Below are 18,520 nucleotides of genomic sequence, written 5' to 3' on the forward strand. Positions count from 1 at the left end.
TAGGTGCAGGGTGTGGCACCCCAAAACACCAGAATGAGCCAGAAAGCACAGCGTGACATACCAGTGTAAAAAACTATAGTGTTAATAAATTAGTATTTAGGAAGCCGAAGCTATAGAGGGGGTGATACAAACATGAAATGTAATTAAAATAGAGAAATAGTGTTAGAAAATTAATAAGTGAAAAGTGTTAATAGAATGTAAAGGTATGCCACACTAAAGCCATCCAGCTCAGCCAGTCCAGAGGCACCACACCTCACACCTCCATTACCCCAATCTGGGTCTAATATTAACCAGCAAGGAGTCACATGATAATGGCTCCTTACTAAAATATGTCTAAGCTAAGAGCTACTTACCTTGGAGCAACCCCATAATGCTCCATGTGGCATGTCAGGGCCTGCACCTCCTCCTAATGCAGAAACCTCTCTGCCTCTCACAACATACATATAGATTGGTAAATGCTCAATTAGCTTAGTGATATCATTCAGGTGCTCGAAAGGAAGGGGTATTTCTGAGCAAGAAAAAAAGCAATTGTTTCCCCAGCACACTGAATGGATAACAGTAACCAGATATAAATCCCACATGATAATAGAATTCAGAGATCTTCGTTACACATATTTGCGCAAATGTGTGGTTAAGCCCCAAAGCCGCATCAAGGCCTCTCTATATTTGGGGTCCCTAGCGCTATATCTAGGTGCAGGGTGTGGCACCCCAAAACACCAGAATGAGCCAGAAAGCACAGCGTGACATACCAGTGTAAAAAACTATAGTGTTAATAAATTAGTATTTAGGAAGCCGAAGCTATAGAGGGGGTGATACAAACATGAAATGTAATTAAAATAGAGAAATAGTGTTAGAAAATTAATAAGTGAAAAGTGTTAATAGAATGTAAAGGTATGCCACACTAAAGCCATCCAGCTCAGCCAGTCCAGAGGCACCACACCTCACACCTCCATTACCCCAATCTGGGTCTAATATTAACCAGCAAGGAGTCACATGATAATGGCTCCTTACTAAAATATGTCTAAGCTAAGAGCTACTTACCTTGGAGCAACCCCATAATGCTCCATGTGGCATGTCAGGGCCTGCACCTCCTCCTAATGCAGAAACCTCTCTGCCTCTCACAACATACATATAGATTGGTAAATGCTCAATTAGCTTAGTGATATCATTCAGGTGCTCGAAAGGAAGGGGTATTTCTGAGCAAGAAAAAAAGCAATTGTTTCCCCAGCACACTGAATGGATAACAGTAACCAGATATAAATCCCACATGATAATAGAATTCAGAGATCTTCGTTACACATATTTGCGCAAATGTGTGGTTAAGCCCCAAAGCCGCATCAAGGCCTCTCTGTATATTTGGGGTCCCTAGCGCTATATCTAGGTGCAGGGTGTGGCACCCCAAAACACCAGAATGAGCCAGAAAGCACAGCGTGACATACCAGTGTAAAAAACTATAGTGTTAATAAATTAGTATTTAGGAAGCCGAAGCTATAGAGGGGGTGATACAAACATGAAATGTAATTAAAATAGAGAAATAGTGTTAGAAAATTAATAAGTGAAAAGTGTTAATAGAATGTAAAGGTATGCCACACTAAAGCCATCCAGCTCAGCCAGTCCAGAGGCACCACACCTCACACCTACATTACCCCAATCTGGGTCTAATATTAACCAGCAAGGAGTCACATGATAATGGCTCCTTACTAAAATATGTCTAAGCTAAGAGCTACTTACCTTGGAGCAACCCCATAATGCTCCATGTGGCATGTCAGGGCCTGCACCTCCTCCTAATGCAGAAACCTCTCTGCCTCTCACAACATACATATAGATTGGTAAATGCTCAATTAGCTTAGTGATATCATTCAGGTGCTCGAAAGGAAGGGGTATTTCTGAGCAAGAAAAAAAGCAATTGTTTCCCCAGCACACTGAATGGATAACAGTAACCAGATATAAATCCCACATGATAATAGAATTCAGAGATCTTCGTTACACATATTTGCGCAAATGTGTGGTTAAGCCCCAAAGCCGCATCAAGGCCTCTCTGTATATTTGGGGTCCCTAGCGCTATATCTAGGTGCAGGGTGTGGCACCCCAAAACACCAGAATGAGCCAGAAAGCACAGCGTGACATACCAGTGTAAAAAACTATAGTGTTAATAAATTAGTATTTAGGAAGCCGAAGCTATAGAGGGGGTGATACAAACATGAAATGTAATTAAAATAGAGAAATAGTGTTAGAAAATTAATAAGTGAAAAGTGTTAATAGAATGTAAAGGTATGCCACACTAAAGCCATCCAGCTCAGCCAGTCCAGAGGCACCACACCTCACACCTCCATTACCCCAATCTGGGTCTAATATTAACCAGCAAGGAGTCACATGATAATGGCTCCTTACTAAAATATGTCTAAGCTAAGAGCTACTTACCTTGGAGCAACCCCATAATGCTCCATGTGGCATGTCAGGGCCTGCACCTCCTCCTAATGCAGAAACCTCTCTGCCTCTCACAACATACATATAGATTGGTAAATGCTCAATTAGCTTAGTGATATCATTCAGGTGCTCGAAAGGAAGGGGTATTTCTGAGCAAGAAAAAAAGCAATTGTTTCCCCAGCACACTGAATGGATAACAGTAACCAGATATAAATCCCACATGATAATAGAATTCAGAGATCTTCGTTACACATATTTGCGCAAATGTGTGGTTAAGCCCCAAAGCCGCATCAAGGCCTCTCTGTATATTTGGGGTCCCTAGCGCTATATCTAGGTGCAGGGTGTGGCACCCCAAAACACCAGAATGAGCCAGAAAGCACAGCGTGACATACCAGTGTAAAAAACTATAGTGTTAATAAATTAGTATTTAGGAAGCCGAAGCTATAGAGGGGGTGATACAAACATGAAATGTAATTAAAATAGAGAAATAGTGTTAGAAAATTAATAAGTGAAAAGTGTTAATAGAATGTAAAGGTATGCCACACTAAAGCCATCCAGCTCAGCCAGTCCAGAGGCACCACACCTCACACCTCCATTACCCCAATCTGGGTCTAATATTAACCAGCAAGGAGTCACATGATAATGGCTCCTTACTAAAATATGTCTAAGCTAAGAGCTACTTACCTTGGAGCAACCCCATAATGCTCCATGTGGCATGTCAGGGCCTGCACCTCCTCCTAATGCAGAAACCTCTCTGCCTCTCACAACATACATATAGATTGGTAAATGCTCAATTAGCTTAGTGATATCATTCAGGTGCTCGAAAGGAAGGGGTATTTCTGAGCAAGAAAAAAAGCAATTGTTTCCCCAGCACACTGAATGGATAACAGTAACCAGATATAAATCCCACATGATAATAGAATTCAGAGATCTTCGTTACACATATTTGCGCAAATGTGTGGTTAAGCCCCAAAGCCGCATCAAGGCCTCTCTGTATATTTGGGGTCCCTAGCGCTATATCTAGGTGCAGGGTGTGGCACCCCAAAACACCAGAATGAGCCAGAAAGCACAGCGTGACATACCAGTGTAAAAAACTATAGTGTTAATAAATTAGTATTTAGGAAGCCGAAGCTATAGAGGGGGTGATACAAACATGAAATGTAATTAAAATAGAGAAATAGTGTTAGAAAATTAATAAGTGAAAAGTGTTAATAGAATGTAAAGGTATGCCACACTAAAGCCATCCAGCTCAGCCAGTCCAGAGGCACCACACCTCACACCTCCATTACCCCAATCTGGGTCTAATATTAACCAGCAAGGAGTCACATGATAATGGCTCCTTACTAAAATATGTCTAAGCTAAGAGCTACTTACCTTGGAGCAACCCCATAATGCTCCATGTGGCATGTCAGGGCCTGCACCTCCTCCTAATGCAGAAACCTCTCTGCCTCTCACAACATACATATAGATTGGTAAATGCTCAATTAGCTTAGTGATATCATTCAGGTGCTCGAAAGGAAGGGGTATTTCTGAGCAAGAAAAAAAGCAATTGTTTCCCCAGCACACTGAATGGATAACAGTAACCAGATATAAATCCCACATGATAATAGAATTCAGAGATCTTCGTTACACATATTTGCGCAAATGTGTGGTTAAGCCCCAAAGCCGCATCAAGGCCTCTCTGTATATTTGGGGTCCCTAGCGCTATATCTAGGTGCAGGGTGTGGCACCCCAAAACACCAGAATGAGCCAGAAAGCACAGCGTGACATACCAGTGTAAAAAACTATAGTGTTAATAAATTAGTATTTAGGAAGCCGAAGCTTACCTTTACATTCTATTAACACTTTTCACTTATTAATTTTCTAACACTATTTCTCTATTTTAATTACATTTCATGTTTCTATCACCCCCTCTATAGCTTCGGCTTCCTAAATACTAATTTATTAACACTATAGTTTTTTACACTGGTATGTCACGCTGTGCTTTCTGGCTCATTCTGGTGTTTTGGGGTGCCACACCCTGCACCTAGATATAGCGCTAGGGACCCCAAATATACAGAGAGGCCTTGATGCGGCTTTGGGGCTTAACCACACATTTGCGCAAATATGTGTAACGAAGATCTCTGAATTCTATTATCATGTGGGATTTATATCTGGTTACTGTTATCCATTCAGTGTGCTGGGGAAACAATTGCTTTTTTTCTTGCTCAGAAATACCCCTTCCTTTCGAGCACCTGAATGATATCACTAAGCTAATGGAGCATTTACCAATCTATATGTATGTTGTGAGAGGCAGAGAGGTTTCTGCATTAGGAGGAGGTGCAGGCCCTGACATGCCACATGGAGCATTATGGGGTTGCTCCAAGGTAAGTAGCTCTTAGCTTAGACATATTTTAGTAAGGAGCCATTATCATGTGACTCCTTGCTGGTTAATATTAGACCCAGATTGGGGTAATGGAGGTGTGAGGTGTGGTGCCTCTGGACTGGCTGAGCTGGATGGCTTTAGTGTGGCATACCTTTACATTCTATTAACACTTTTCACTTATTAATTTTCTAACACTATTTCTCTATTTTAATTACATTTCATGTTTGTATCACCCCCTCTATAGCTTCGGCTTCCTAAATACTAATTTATTAACACTATAGTTTTTTACACTGGTATGTCACGCTGTGCTTTCTGGCTCATTCTGGTGTTTTGGGGTGCCACACCCTGCACCTAGATATAGCGCTAGGGACCCCAAATATACAGAGAGGCCTTGATGCGGCTTTGGGGCTTAACCACACATTTGCGCAAATATGTGTAACGAAGATCTCTGAATTCTATTATCATGTGGGATTTATATCTGGTTACTGTTATCCATTCAGTGTGCTGGGGAAACAATTGCTTTTTTTCAATACCATCCCTAGAGTGAAGCACGGTGGTGGCAGCATCATGCTGTTGGGATGCTTTTCAGCGACAGGAACTGGGACACTAGTCAGGATAGAGGGAAAGCTGAATGCAGCAATGTACAGAGACATCATGGATGAAAACCTGCTCCAGAGCGCTCTTGACCTCAGACTGGGACAACGGTTCATCTTTCAGCAGGACAACGACCCTAAGCACACAGCCAAGATATCAAAGGAGTGGCTTCAGGACAACTCTGTGAATGTCCTTGGGTGACCCAGCCAGAGCCCAGACTTGAATCAGATTGAACATCTCTGGAGAGATCAGAAAATGGCTGGGCACCGACGCTTCCCATCCAACCTGATGGAGCTTGAGAGGTGCTGCAAAGAGGAATGGGCAAAACTGCCCAAAGATAGGTGTGCCAAGCTTGAGGCATCATATTCAAAAAGACTTGAGGTTGTAATTGCTGCCAAAGGTGCATCAACAAAGTTTTCAGCAAAGGCTGTGAATACTTATGTACATGTGATCTCTTAGTTTTTTATTTTTATAAATTTGCAAAAATCTCAAACCACTTTTTTCACGTTGTCATTATGGGGTATTGTGTGTAGAATTTTGAGAGGAAAAAAATTAATTTATTCCAGTTTGGAATAAGGCTGTAACATAATAAAATGTGGAAAAAGTGACGTGCTGTGAATACTTTCCAGATGCACTGTATGCAATAAGCGTTGTTTCTGTGTAGGCAACAGTGGCGGTTCTTGCCACGGGCAAGCAGGACTTTTGCCCGGGGCGCCGCCTTCCGGAGGGCGCTGGCGCCATCCGGAGGGCGCCGCACCGTGGCAAGATCCGCCACTGCTGCCCGCTGTGTCCCCCGTCCGCCTCCGCTGCCCGCTGCCGTCCCCGGCGCCTCCTGTGAAGGGAACTAGACGCTATGCGTCTAGTTTCCCTTCGTGGAGAGTAACTGCTGAGCGGTGCGCGATGACGTCATCGCGCACCGCACAGCAAAGGTCCTCTCCACGAAGGGAACTAGACGCATAGCGTCTAGTTTCTCTTCGTGGAGAGGACCTTTTGCTGTGCGGTGCGCGATGACGTCATCGCGCACCGCTCAGCATTCAAGCGGCGCTTTCAATGTACAGGGGGCGTGACTCACCACGCCCCCTGTATTAGGCCACGCCCCTTTCCTGCCCGGGGCGCTCTGCGCCCTTGAACCGGCCCTGGTAGGCAATAAGCACTTATCACACAGATCAGATGGCAAATACACATATACCCCTTCAGCTGTGTCTGATGAACGGCTCCTACGTTTGGAAGTGCCTTATGAACTGAACTGATGCACTGGACGGTGCGAATATTTGGATCAGAAACAAACCGTAACAAAAAAAAACTGGGTATAAACATAAAGACACAGCAGTAGGAGTGCCCTACGGATAGGCTTACAATCCATAGGCTATAATAAACTGCATCATACTACAAAGGGTCACATTTCTATAATTAACATTATGAATAAGACTACAGCTTAGAAACATGAAGAAATGAGCAAATGTAGAAATAACACAGCCTTACTGTACGTGACACACGCTGTGACAGTCCCACTGGACAATATCACATTTCTAACAAATGTGTTTCATAGACACCAGACACCTCTTAGAGTAGCAGCGAGATGTCGGGCTGCCTCACCTCCAGCATGTACATATCAAGTGTTACCTTCTATATCTTGTCAGCTTCATCACAAAGGAAATGCCTAAAGTGTCATTTAAACAGCGTAAGTGCTACTCAGATAACAGTAGCCATTCAATTAGCTCCATCATAAATCACCTCGCTGTCCCTGTCCAGTCACAAGTCATTATCGAGCCCCACGTAACATTTAATCTTCATTCCCCTGAGATATCTGCACTTAACCAGGTTGTGTGAAGACATTGTTCATAGTGGACGCAGACCTCCATGTCAGTAAGTGAGCAGTGCGCACACTACGGGTAACACACTTATGTGCAATAATGTATTGGATTCAGGGCCAGATTAACAATGGGGGTGGATGGAGCTCCAGGCCTCCACATAAAAAAGGACTGTCATCCTGGCAGGAGGATGATAACCAGCTGCACAGTTGGCCAAACAATCATAAATCACAAGTACTAAAATATTTTTTGTCGTTTTCTCACAAAATTATCCAATTTTTCTATGTTTATGTATTTAGGGAGACAGTGGGCCTCATATTGTATAGAGTGTTCACACTCACATGGCTCTGGCCACATTCACACAGCACTCATCACAGCTCCTCCCCTCTCAGTATAGGCCCTTGAAAATTATCAGCTCCAGACCCATGTGACCCTAAATCCGGCTCTGATTGGATTGTACCATATACAAATATTATTGCTGAGACATTTAGGGAGTAATTCAAATGTTTCAAAAGTCGGTTGGGTGTCTGCTTTTTCCTGTCTATTAGATAGGAAAAAACAGAAACCCAACTGATTTTTCAAACAATTGAATATTCCCCTTAGTGCCGGTGTACCCAAAAGTATCAATTATAGAAACCTTTGATAAATGTCAGATATCCAGGGTACAGTAGTTACTTTTTACAGTATATTTCAAATAATGTTGTTGCTGAGCATACCGAGCCACTACTGTACAGTGTTGTGGATCACACCATACTTGAATACTGTTTCGGAATGGCTCTTGAAAATTGTACTGAGTGAACATGGTTGGTCTTGGCGGGCAAAGACATGTTTCGTGCTGAATTGTGTCAGTATAATCACCCCTCGCTTCACATGCTGGCAATCGCTGGGTTATAATGGTGTTATTGCGTCATGACTTCCACCAGCCCGCCTACTTTTCCGCAATACGCCCCCAGCTAAGCCGACCTGGCTGCCCCAGAATACAATAATTTTGCCTTAGAAGTAGAACTATATTTTCTCAGTGGACCATTTATATCCTAGCCTGACAAAATCTATGTTTCCCTTGTTAACAGATGGTCTTATTCTAAAATACAGAACATTTCTAGGAAAGATCATGGAATAAGGAAGCAGCAGGTCACACAGGCGATGTTTCACTTGGAAAAACTGAGAGCAGGGTTTTTGTACATCTGCGGAAAAGTCCTGAAGCACCGCCACTCTCTATACATTGTAATCCAGGGGACCCTTGGTCATGGCCAAACGAAGGATGGTATCGCGGTCTTTGTAATGGAGGATTATAGCAATAAAAGTTCTTGTTTGTGCTCCCAGCGGCAGGGGGCGTGTTGTGATGTGATGGGCTCACTCAAATGCGAATTGCTGGGTAAAAGCAGCCTTGCCATATACATTATTCATCCAAGATTATAGAAATTGCACAGGGTTAGTTCCTTTTGCCTTCTCGAGCAAACCCACAAATCTTGTTCCTCCATGGACGGCTTCAATATCAATCAGATTTGGCCGACAAGCAGACATCAAGATGGCTGCCAAATGTTTTCAGCGCAGTCTCCTCGGGAGAGGGGCACTGGTGTCCTACAAAGTAGATATACGATTCTCCCAATGTGTTTCCTTAATTTGTTGCATATATTGACGGATGAGTGAAATATCAGTGTGGTCCTCCGCCACTTTGGCCACCAGCCTTTTCTCAGAATCTGTAACGGCCTGCAGCAGTTGAGCCATAGTGACTTCAGAGGAGGGAGCCCCATATCAGGAGACATGAGAGGAGAACGGAGACGGGAGGGGACAAACATCGACAATTTAGCCGCAGTCGAATCGTGCAAACTCTGCACCATCAGGTAGGCAAATCAAAAGAAAACAGTCAAAGTACGGCCCAGGGAATAGGGGAACAAATACTCAACAACAGGGCAGCAAAGGTCAAACAATTGTATTAAAGTAGAAAGTCCAAGTCCAGCCTAGCTGCCGCCGATCTGTGTGACTTCCAAACCTTTAGGCAGTTATAATATTGAAAGCAGGTGCAGAGTCAGGCATCAGGAATCAAAGTCACCAGCAGCAGAGTATCAGAGGACAGGTACCCCCAATACCATGTAGTAGGGGTCAGATGGTTGCACTGAACCGCATCAATATGGCTGTGGAGACTGGCGAGTATAACACTGCAGCTTCCTATATCGCAAAGCAGCACAGAGGATACTCCAGGAAGGTATAGTGAGAGGGTACCTGTACTGCGTAGAAGAGTCAGGACTCAGCAGCATATGAGTCAGGAGCAGTCTCAGGCATCCCACAACACAGGGGGAAGAATAACCACAAGGCGATCTCAGGAGACCGCAGAGAAGCCAGATTACAAAATCCAAAATGGCTGCCAAATGTTTTCAGCACACAGGGGATCAGAGCACACAGCCCCAAGGACCTCCAGTGGTCCCCAAAGGTAGCACGTGACTTACTGGATCACTGGAGAGGTGATAGGAGTCCCTTTAGGGCAGCAGGATAAGCAGACAGGATATATAGGCTGGAGAGCACTAAGATCAGTGTCTTACTCCATAGCTGTCTAGGCCACGCCCCCAAAATATGGAACATATCCGTTACATGTCTTTCACTACATACCATCAATCAGCTGTACCAATCCTACCCTCCCAGCACACCAATCCCTTCTCATAATCCTCCCCAAGAACCTTACATGCCTTGCATGTCTTATAGCACTCATCTCAAAATGCAAATCTAAACAGCTACTGTACTTATTAGCTGTATTCCAAAATACTATACATGAACAACCATTGAGAGTTCAATACAAGAAACCAGGTTCTACTGATTAATGCATCAATAACTGTAGTGTTCTAGATCACAGGTTCTCAAACTCTGTCCTCAGGACCCCAAACAGTTCACATTATCCAGGTCTCCCCACAGAATTGCAAATATAATAATTAGCTCCACCCATGGATCTTTTAAAATGCGTCAGTGAGTAATAAGTGCACCTGTGCACCTGCTGGGTGATTTGGAAAATGTGAGCTGTGTGTGGCCCTGAGGACCGAGTTTGAGAACCACTGTTCTAGATTTTAGACTAGATATGGTAATTAATACAACAATAACTGTCTAGGCCTGAGATCAGACACTGATAAACATCAATAGCACTAGGCTTGAAATCAGGTACTTGTACTTAAAACATCAATTAGCATTGTGAATTCAAGACATGACCAGGTACTACTGATTAATGCATCACTAGCCTGATAGTTGGTTTTTAATAACTTTGTTTAGCATAAACTAGCAAATACGGATTATAAGTGCAGTCTGGGTATATACTGATACCTGCGGTGAGAGAAAAAAGAGGAAAGTATCAAAACTTCTAAAGAGGACAAGTGGAGAAGATGCTCGTAGTAACCAATCAGATTCTAGCTAATATTTTCCTAGTACGTTCTATGAAATGCTAGCTAGAATCTGATTGTTTGTTATGGGCAACTTCACAGTCTGTCCTCTTTAGAAGGTTTGATACATCTCCCCCAATGTGATCATCGCCACTGATACTTTGAAACAACTTATCTGACCTGTTACACTGGTTTTGTTTCTTCTGGCACTAAAAAATAAAATAATAAAAGAGTTACACCCTCTAATACTTACACTTTCACCTTCGATGTTCTGAAACAGCTTAGGGTCATCGAAGTCACAGGATTCACTTGTAGTGGGCAATTGGCTGAAGGAAAAAAATATGATTTATTGATTTGCTACAGTATTCAATATGTTTAAAGGGAAAGTATGACTGTTAAGCAGAGATTCCCAAACTCGCCCTACAAGGCACCCTAACAGTCCAGGTTTTCTGGATATATATGTTTGAGCACAAATAGCGAAATCAAAATAAATAAGGTATTAATGAAGTCACCTGTGCTTAAGCATGGATATCCTTAAAACCTGACTGTTAGGGTGAATGAGGACAGAGGGGCAGATGTATGAAGCCTGGAGAAGTGATAAAGCAGTGATAAGTGGAAGGTGATAACGCACCAGCCAATCATCACAGGTTTGAAGAATGACAGTTAAGAGGTGATTGGCTGGTGCATTATCACCTTCCACTTATCATTGTTTTATCACTTCTCCAGGCTTCATACATCTGCCTCAGAGTTTGGGAACCTTTGTGCTAAAGCACTTTGATATATCTGTCATTCAGCCGTTTCTGTCAGTGCTGGTAAGTGGTCGGTGAGTGGTCATCGTCTTTGGGTTGCATTGTTTGCTACCAATGTTATATTGTTACAGCTTAAATCCTGAATATTGAATAATTGTACAATATGTTTACATCTTTTGGGATACTTTTCCGTTTCCCAAGAACAGCATTTAAAAAGAAATTGCTACACTGTACAGTATTCTTAATGCCTTTCCATATGAACGCCTAAGAAACCATGACCTTGAACTGCAAATATACAGTCATTTTTGCTGTTCTCACCACAGCCGGCTGGTGTTGGGGGCGGCATCCTAAACTCCTTATGCCGGAAGCTTGGCTGTGACATCAAAGCACCACACTCCCACGTAACACTGCCAAGGAGGAGTAGCGGCATGAAAGACACTGCTGGCTGCTTCTCCTTCATGTCAGCCACTGGGCAAAATATGGGGGTACCATGGGAGGAAGAGTGACATTATACATTGTGCCATTATATCACATGTTTTAGGCACCTCCAGAGTCCCTGGGCCAAGTATCTCTGGGAGCTTGGGAGTGCAGAGGATGGTTAACAACACACCCAATATGCCATGACCAAACTCCCCTAGCGTGAAGCTTCTTTTGAGAGACTCTAATGAGCCACACATTATTGGGGTCCTGCCAGTCTGTTGATAGTCCTGCCCCTTCTACATCACAATGTGGTTTTGACAATATGCTACAGTAAGTTCCATCTTCTAGCAGGACTCACTTACTGTAATTGAGGCCCTACTGTATCTCTCACTGTTTCTGGTTTATCTCTTTTTACACTATGGGGCCTATTTATCAGAAATAATTTGCAGCATATTCCCGCAAAAAAAAACCCACCTATACAGCAGGGTTTTATTACCCTAGTATACTGTATATTATTTTATATATGTCTTTCACTTTCAGTAGCCTCCCAAATATCCAATGGATTTCCCAAAGACAGAACTCAGTCTACCTTCCAACATCGTACAATGTTCAACAGCAAAAAAACTATAACAGCAACTTCAAATACAAAACATGGGCCCTCATTCCGAGTTGTTCGCTCGCTAGCTACTTTTAGCAGCATTGCACACGCTAGGCCGCCGCCCTCTGGGAGTGTATCTTAGCTTAGCAGAATTGCGAACGAAAGATTAGTAGAATTGCGAATAGAAATTTCTTAGCAGTTTCTGAGTAGCTGGAGACTTACTCCTACACTGCGATCAGCTCAGCCCGTTTCGTTCCTGGTTTGACGTCACAAACACGCCCTGCGTTCGGCCAGCCACTCCCCCTTTTCTCCAGACACTCCCGCGTTTTATATCTGCAGATATAGGGTTAAGCCCCCAGGCCGATCGACAAGGCTTCTCCGTCACTGGGGGTCCCTAATGCTAGGTATGGGTCCGGGGTGCAGGACCCCACGATGTCGGCACAGGTCGGCCACCCCAGGTCAGCACACAGGTGAAAATTAATAGGGGTTAATAAGAAGCACAGAAGTGCTATGTAAGTGGTGTGATTAAAATAATATATACAAAGTGATATGGAAAATCATAAGTGTTAATAAAGTGTTAGGGTGTGCCGACCCGAAGCAGCCCAGCCATACCGACACAGGGGCCACCGCACCCCACACCCACCCCATAAATAATTACAAATATGTCTGGGTTAAATTCCCAGTGTAAGGCCACATGGTAATGGCTCCTACAGCATCTGAGAGCCAGCTTACCTGGGGATACCCCTGGCTTCCCCTATGGCACTTCTGGAGTCAGCAATCCCTCCTAATGCTGACCCATCTATGCCTCTCTAAATACAATACACAAAATGGAAAGCTGCTCAATCAGATTGTAATGTCACTCAGGTGCTAAAAGGGAGGGGTAATTCTGTGTAGGAAAAAACTGTGTTCCCTAATGCACACCGAGTGAAAAATATTACTACATAATAGTCAGATAATACGGAGATCTTAGTTGCGTATATCTGCAGATATAGGGTTAAGCCCCCAGGCCGATCGACACAGAATTACCCCTCCCTTTTAGCACCTGAGTGACATTACAATCTGATTGAGCAGCTTTCCATTTTGTGTACTCCCGAGTTTTATCCTGGCACGTCTGCGTTTTTCCGCACACTCCCAGAAAACGGCCAGTTTCTGCCCAGAAACACCCACTTCCTGTCAATCACACTCCGATCACTTCAACGATGAAAATTCTTCGTTCGGACGTGAGTAAATCTACTAAGTTTTGTGCTAAAATACTTAGCACATGCGCACTGCGTACCATGCGCATTTTTGCCTTAATCGCTCCGTTGCGAAAATCGGCAACGAGCGAACAACTCGGAATGACCCCCATTTGATATGTAGAGTTTACAGCACAAGCACAATCTACACAGGGGAATAGCGAGCACACTGTTCTCACTCCAGGTAAAACACTGGCTTGAAGGCTAATATTGTATCTTACTGCATTCTTCTAGAAATCCCTCCATAATGTTAAGGGGCATGTAATTTTCTATATTTAAACAAAAGAAAAAAAGGGAAAGCACGGTCATTTCAGGCCCACAACAAAGGGAAATCTTTAAATTCACATTTATGTTCATGTTTTAAGCTACAGGATTCAAAAGTAGTTTACAAGTGAATCTGTGCTGCGTTTGGAGACAGCTCTTAATGGGTCACACAGGAAATAAATGCTTAAATGTTCCGCCAAAGTATTAAATAGTTGGATAGGAATTTGACTGAAACTAATTACAACCCTTTAGGTAGATAATCTAAAAGAAGCAAAAAGAACAAACACATAATTACTGGATGTCGTCTGAGTCTCACAAGATTACTTTCCCCTTGTATACATATGAATGTATGTGGTCATATATACATAGAGAATAATGTAAATATATGTCGACGAGGCGAGAGGAAGGCAAACTCTGACATCGTACATTGCTCCACATAGCTCGTTTGGATTGAGGGGATGCTAAAAAAAATACTACACAGTATAAACCTTTCAGCTTTGAAGGAAGAGGCTTTGGATGAAGCTGAATGGAATATTTTCAGCCAGGTTTTTCGCTAAATATGGGCCAGCTGACCACTAATGACAGTATAGCCAATGTTCAGTACGAGGAAGACATGCCAGGAAAGAATCTGTGCTCCGCATTAATGATCGGGACCGTACAGGCCTTACTGTCACATAAGTACTGTAAGACTGAGGTAAAAGGTCGATGGGAACATTTATTATAATCACTTTTTTTTGGCGTTACAGATTAATACTAATGTATTCCAGTCAGAATGTCCACATTTTCCTCATTTACCAAACAAATTTAAAAAAAAATATATATATAATTTAAACTCAATGGCTTTTTTTTCTTTTTTTTTAACGCAGTCTGTTTACATTCGGCCTAGTTCTTTTCAATGCATGTGCTTGTATGTAAAATAAACAGTCTGATCTGAAAGAGGGAGAGCGTGTTCTGAGTGTCCTCTGCCAGCGGGACCACAAGACTTCCCTCTGTTACACCGGCTAGGCCTAGTCTGGCATTGGATTAAGGAATAAAATAATTGTGTGTGAATAATAAATAAGAAGATTAAAGCAGTTTTGTTATACAAACATATCAAATAGCCAGGGCTTTAAGTATTTAGCAAAGTGGCTCATTGGAAATGGAAGAAACAAGATTGTCTACTGCTGGGGCTTTCAGTCATGACTCATGCAAATGGCTGACAACAAAAGAGTGTGTTTGCCGCCAAGTTTCTGAAAGGAGAATTCCCTCATATGTCACATACAGTATACAAAAGTTCTAGAACCTTCCATTTCTGACCAGAAACACTGTGATTGGAGCATTGTGTTTGATGGGAGTTACGGTCTTGAAACTAATACAAAATAACCCATACAAATTAGATATATTTACCTGAAATCTTCAGAAGAGCGCTCTCTCTCAAATTCTGGAAAATGTCTTCCAGTTATATGGAAATAAGAAATAAAGTGAAATAAATAGAAACATGTCTGGTTCATATTTTAAAATAATGACATAGCACTGTTTCAAAGTACATTTCTATTTATGTACATAAAAGAGGGATAATGGTCTTAATATAAATTATTTTTAACTAGGTGTCATGCCTCCTGGCTTACTATTTCCTAATTAATTGATTGGCTATAATTTAATGAAAATTTGCTTAACCTACAAAATGGCTGCCTCCAATGGGTACACTTTAAATATACAGGAAATCTAGCCAATGCATTACATGACAAATTTAGTTATTTTCTTTAAATAATGTTCTAAATAACTATAACACTGTTGTGGAAAATAACATGGTAAACTAATGACATGGTAATTTGGTTATTTTTTATGATAACCCGCTGTCTTTATGGTAACAATTATATAAGATAAGATCAGATAAGTACTTTATTTGTCATTAATCAAACAATAGAATGATATGGTACTGTTGTGTTTAATAACAAATATATAGAACACTTGGATACCTTTATTCATCTCTGATAATAGGAAAAATCATCTGGTCATAGAGGGATCACTTTGTGTTGGCTGTACCTCTGTTTGTATAAATTATGTATTTACATAATGCACATAACAGAGTGTGCACTTAAGGTGCATACACACGGAACAATTTGTCCAATGATCGGGTGTTCCTGATCGATTGGATGACCAATTGTTCTATGTGTATGCATGATATCGTGCATGGCGCGCTCCCGTGGGGTCGTCCGTCGCTTCCCTTGATCTCACTGCATGTTCAAAACATATGGGGAAGCAGCTACAGATCCCATGTTGTGCTATATGGGGGGGGGGGGGCATAGCGGGTGGTCATGCACTGGATCGCTCGATACATCAGCCCAATGAGCGTCCGACGCATCGGTGGGCACACATCGTAGCTTGTGCACCCACCATTACTTTCTTTTACAGAGCTTTTGTTGTATATTATGGGGCCCTACATCAACAATCATAAAAAGACAAAAACAATTCACAGAATCTGCATTTTATTCCTGATTAAATGACTCAGGAATCTATTTATGGGTGAACCTTTTTTCACCCATACACTGCCAATATGTACCAGCAATTTGCAGATCTGCTCATCATTATACTGTACTAATAATGGTTGGCAAATCGGCTGATCATCACTATACACTAGCATACTACAGCCCTGATTGCCCATGAAATCCAGATGTTGAAAATCCTGATTTACCGATTCCCTTTTTGAATGGAATCGGCAATCTGTGAACCCCTTATATTGCCAATTTCTTACACATGGATCTGACAAATACAGAATTGCCCCAATTGATGGCTGATGTATGGGCCCCATTACACTTATGTAGGAAAGGGGTATGCCAGCATAAGCCGGGGACCAGTAAGGATGTGTTCACTGAGGTATTGCTGATGTATATGTTACCTGTCAGGACCTGAATCTCTAATGGGTGCCTGAGGTCTAACATAGTGAGATACAATGACAACAGTGAGAATGACAACGCCAGCTGGCTGCTTCTCATTGACTGATTGTGTCTTAACCTTTCCCACCAATAGTCCATATTTAATAAGTGTGGCTGTATTATTCTATGGAATGGTGATCAATTACATGATATTTCCATTAGGACTGCAACAAGAATTGATTTTTTTTTAAAGGGAAAAGCATCAGACGTCTGTATTTAATTCTATTTTGTAAATGCAGCATTTGCATTTAATACTAACACTATTCACTCAAATGAACAAATGACAACTATCAATCCCAAGTGTACACAAATAATGCAGCTACATCTACAGAGAAGAGAGTCATCTGCCCTAAAACAAGAATAAACAATGGAGACCACAAGCAGTGCTTCACAGTACATGATCTATAACAACGTCCTGTAAGGGCCCTACACACCTAGTGACCCACCGCCGAGCTCCCCAACAGCTGATACGGCAGATGGGCGACCCGTATGTGGGGGGGGTGTGAAGTTTCTTCACTACCCCCGTCACCCGGCTCCATAGCACTGCATGCTAATATGGAAGAGATTGTCCATATTGGCCTGCATGTTTAAACGAGCCGGCACCAGCAATGAACAAGCGCGGGGCTGCGCATCGTCCATCGCTGGTGCCTACACACTGAGAGATATGAACGGTATCTTGTTCATTAATGAACGAGATCGTCCATATCTTTCACTGGTATCGACCAGTGTGTAGGGCCCATTAGTATTATACAATATTATACAATTCAATAAAGAGAAGGAGAAATGTTCAAATTACAGGTTGAGTATCCCTTATCCAAAATGCTTGGGACCAGCGGTATTTTGGATATGGGATTTTTCCGTATTTTGGAATAATTGCATACCATAATGAGATATCATAGCGATGGGACCTAAGTCTAAGCACAGAATGCATTTATGTTACATACTAGGTGATTCATCGCGCCCTACGGGCGCTCTTCACACCGTCGTAAGGGGCTACGCCCCCGTAATCTTGACAGAAAAGTGAAGGTGTAGAATAGGTGTTGTATACTTTGTTGTGGAGGAATGGGAGGTTTGTTCGTGGGTAGATGTAGTATGACAAAAGGGAATGTGATGGTGAATGGGTGAACACTGTCTTCTGTGTAGGAATTTGGTCTAGGGGTGTGGGCTTGGTGAGGTTTTAGGAGGTGTGGTAGTTTGTGGAGTGGGATGTGTGTGCTGTAGGGTGAGTTTGTTGGAAAGTGGCATGTGTGTGTGTTTTATGTTTTGGGTGCTTTGTGTAGGGTATTGCGGTGTATGGGTGGGAGTTTGAGGGGGTGGGGGGGAGCATGAATTGGCATGTTGGTGCTTGTGTATGTGACGGGTGCATTGTGGGAAAAGTGTTGTGGTGATGGGTTGACAGAATGCGTGGCCTGTATAGGGAGGGAGGTGGGTGTGTAGTAGGGGTAGTGTGGTGTTGCAGGATTGTGGAGGGTGTGGAAGGTAATGTGGGTGTTGGAGTGCAATTGTAGAGGGGTAAGTGGCTGTGTGTGTGGGTTACTAAAAAGGGTCGAGTAGTGATGTATGGTGTTTGCGGAATAGCGTGGGGGTGGGTGGCTGCTGCTATACTGGATGTATTGGTCTAGGGATGAGGGATGGGGGTGGTGACAGGACGTGCAGTGTGTGATGGAGTTGTGGTTGTGGGTGGTAGGGGGATGGAGGTGGAGGTGTGTTGATATGTGATGAATGGGTGGAGGGTATTTTTTTTTGGGGGGTAGGGGTGTGTGAAGGGAAGGTGTGGGCA

General features: G+C 42.7%; 1 protein-coding gene across 1 annotated transcript in view; it reads right to left on the bottom strand.

Moving 5' to 3' along the window:
* The window catches only part of ATP8A2 (ATPase phospholipid transporting 8A2), a 1,320,460-nt gene that overhangs the window by 829,013 nt on the left and 472,927 nt on the right, over nucleotides 1-18,520 (bottom strand). The window contains exons 15-16 of the mRNA XM_063951698.1: nucleotides 15,212-15,256; nucleotides 10,813-10,885 (exon numbers count right to left, since the gene is read on the bottom strand). Coding sequence (XP_063807768.1) covers nucleotides 10,813-10,885; nucleotides 15,212-15,256 — 118 coding nt within the window. The remainder of the gene's footprint in view (nucleotides 1-10,812; nucleotides 10,886-15,211; nucleotides 15,257-18,520) is intronic.

The sequence above is a fragment of the Pseudophryne corroboree genome, chromosome 2 (genome assembly GCF_028390025.1).
Source record: "Pseudophryne corroboree isolate aPseCor3 chromosome 2, aPseCor3.hap2, whole genome shotgun sequence".
Classification (NCBI taxonomy): Eukaryota; Metazoa; Chordata; class Amphibia; order Anura; family Myobatrachidae; genus Pseudophryne; species Pseudophryne corroboree.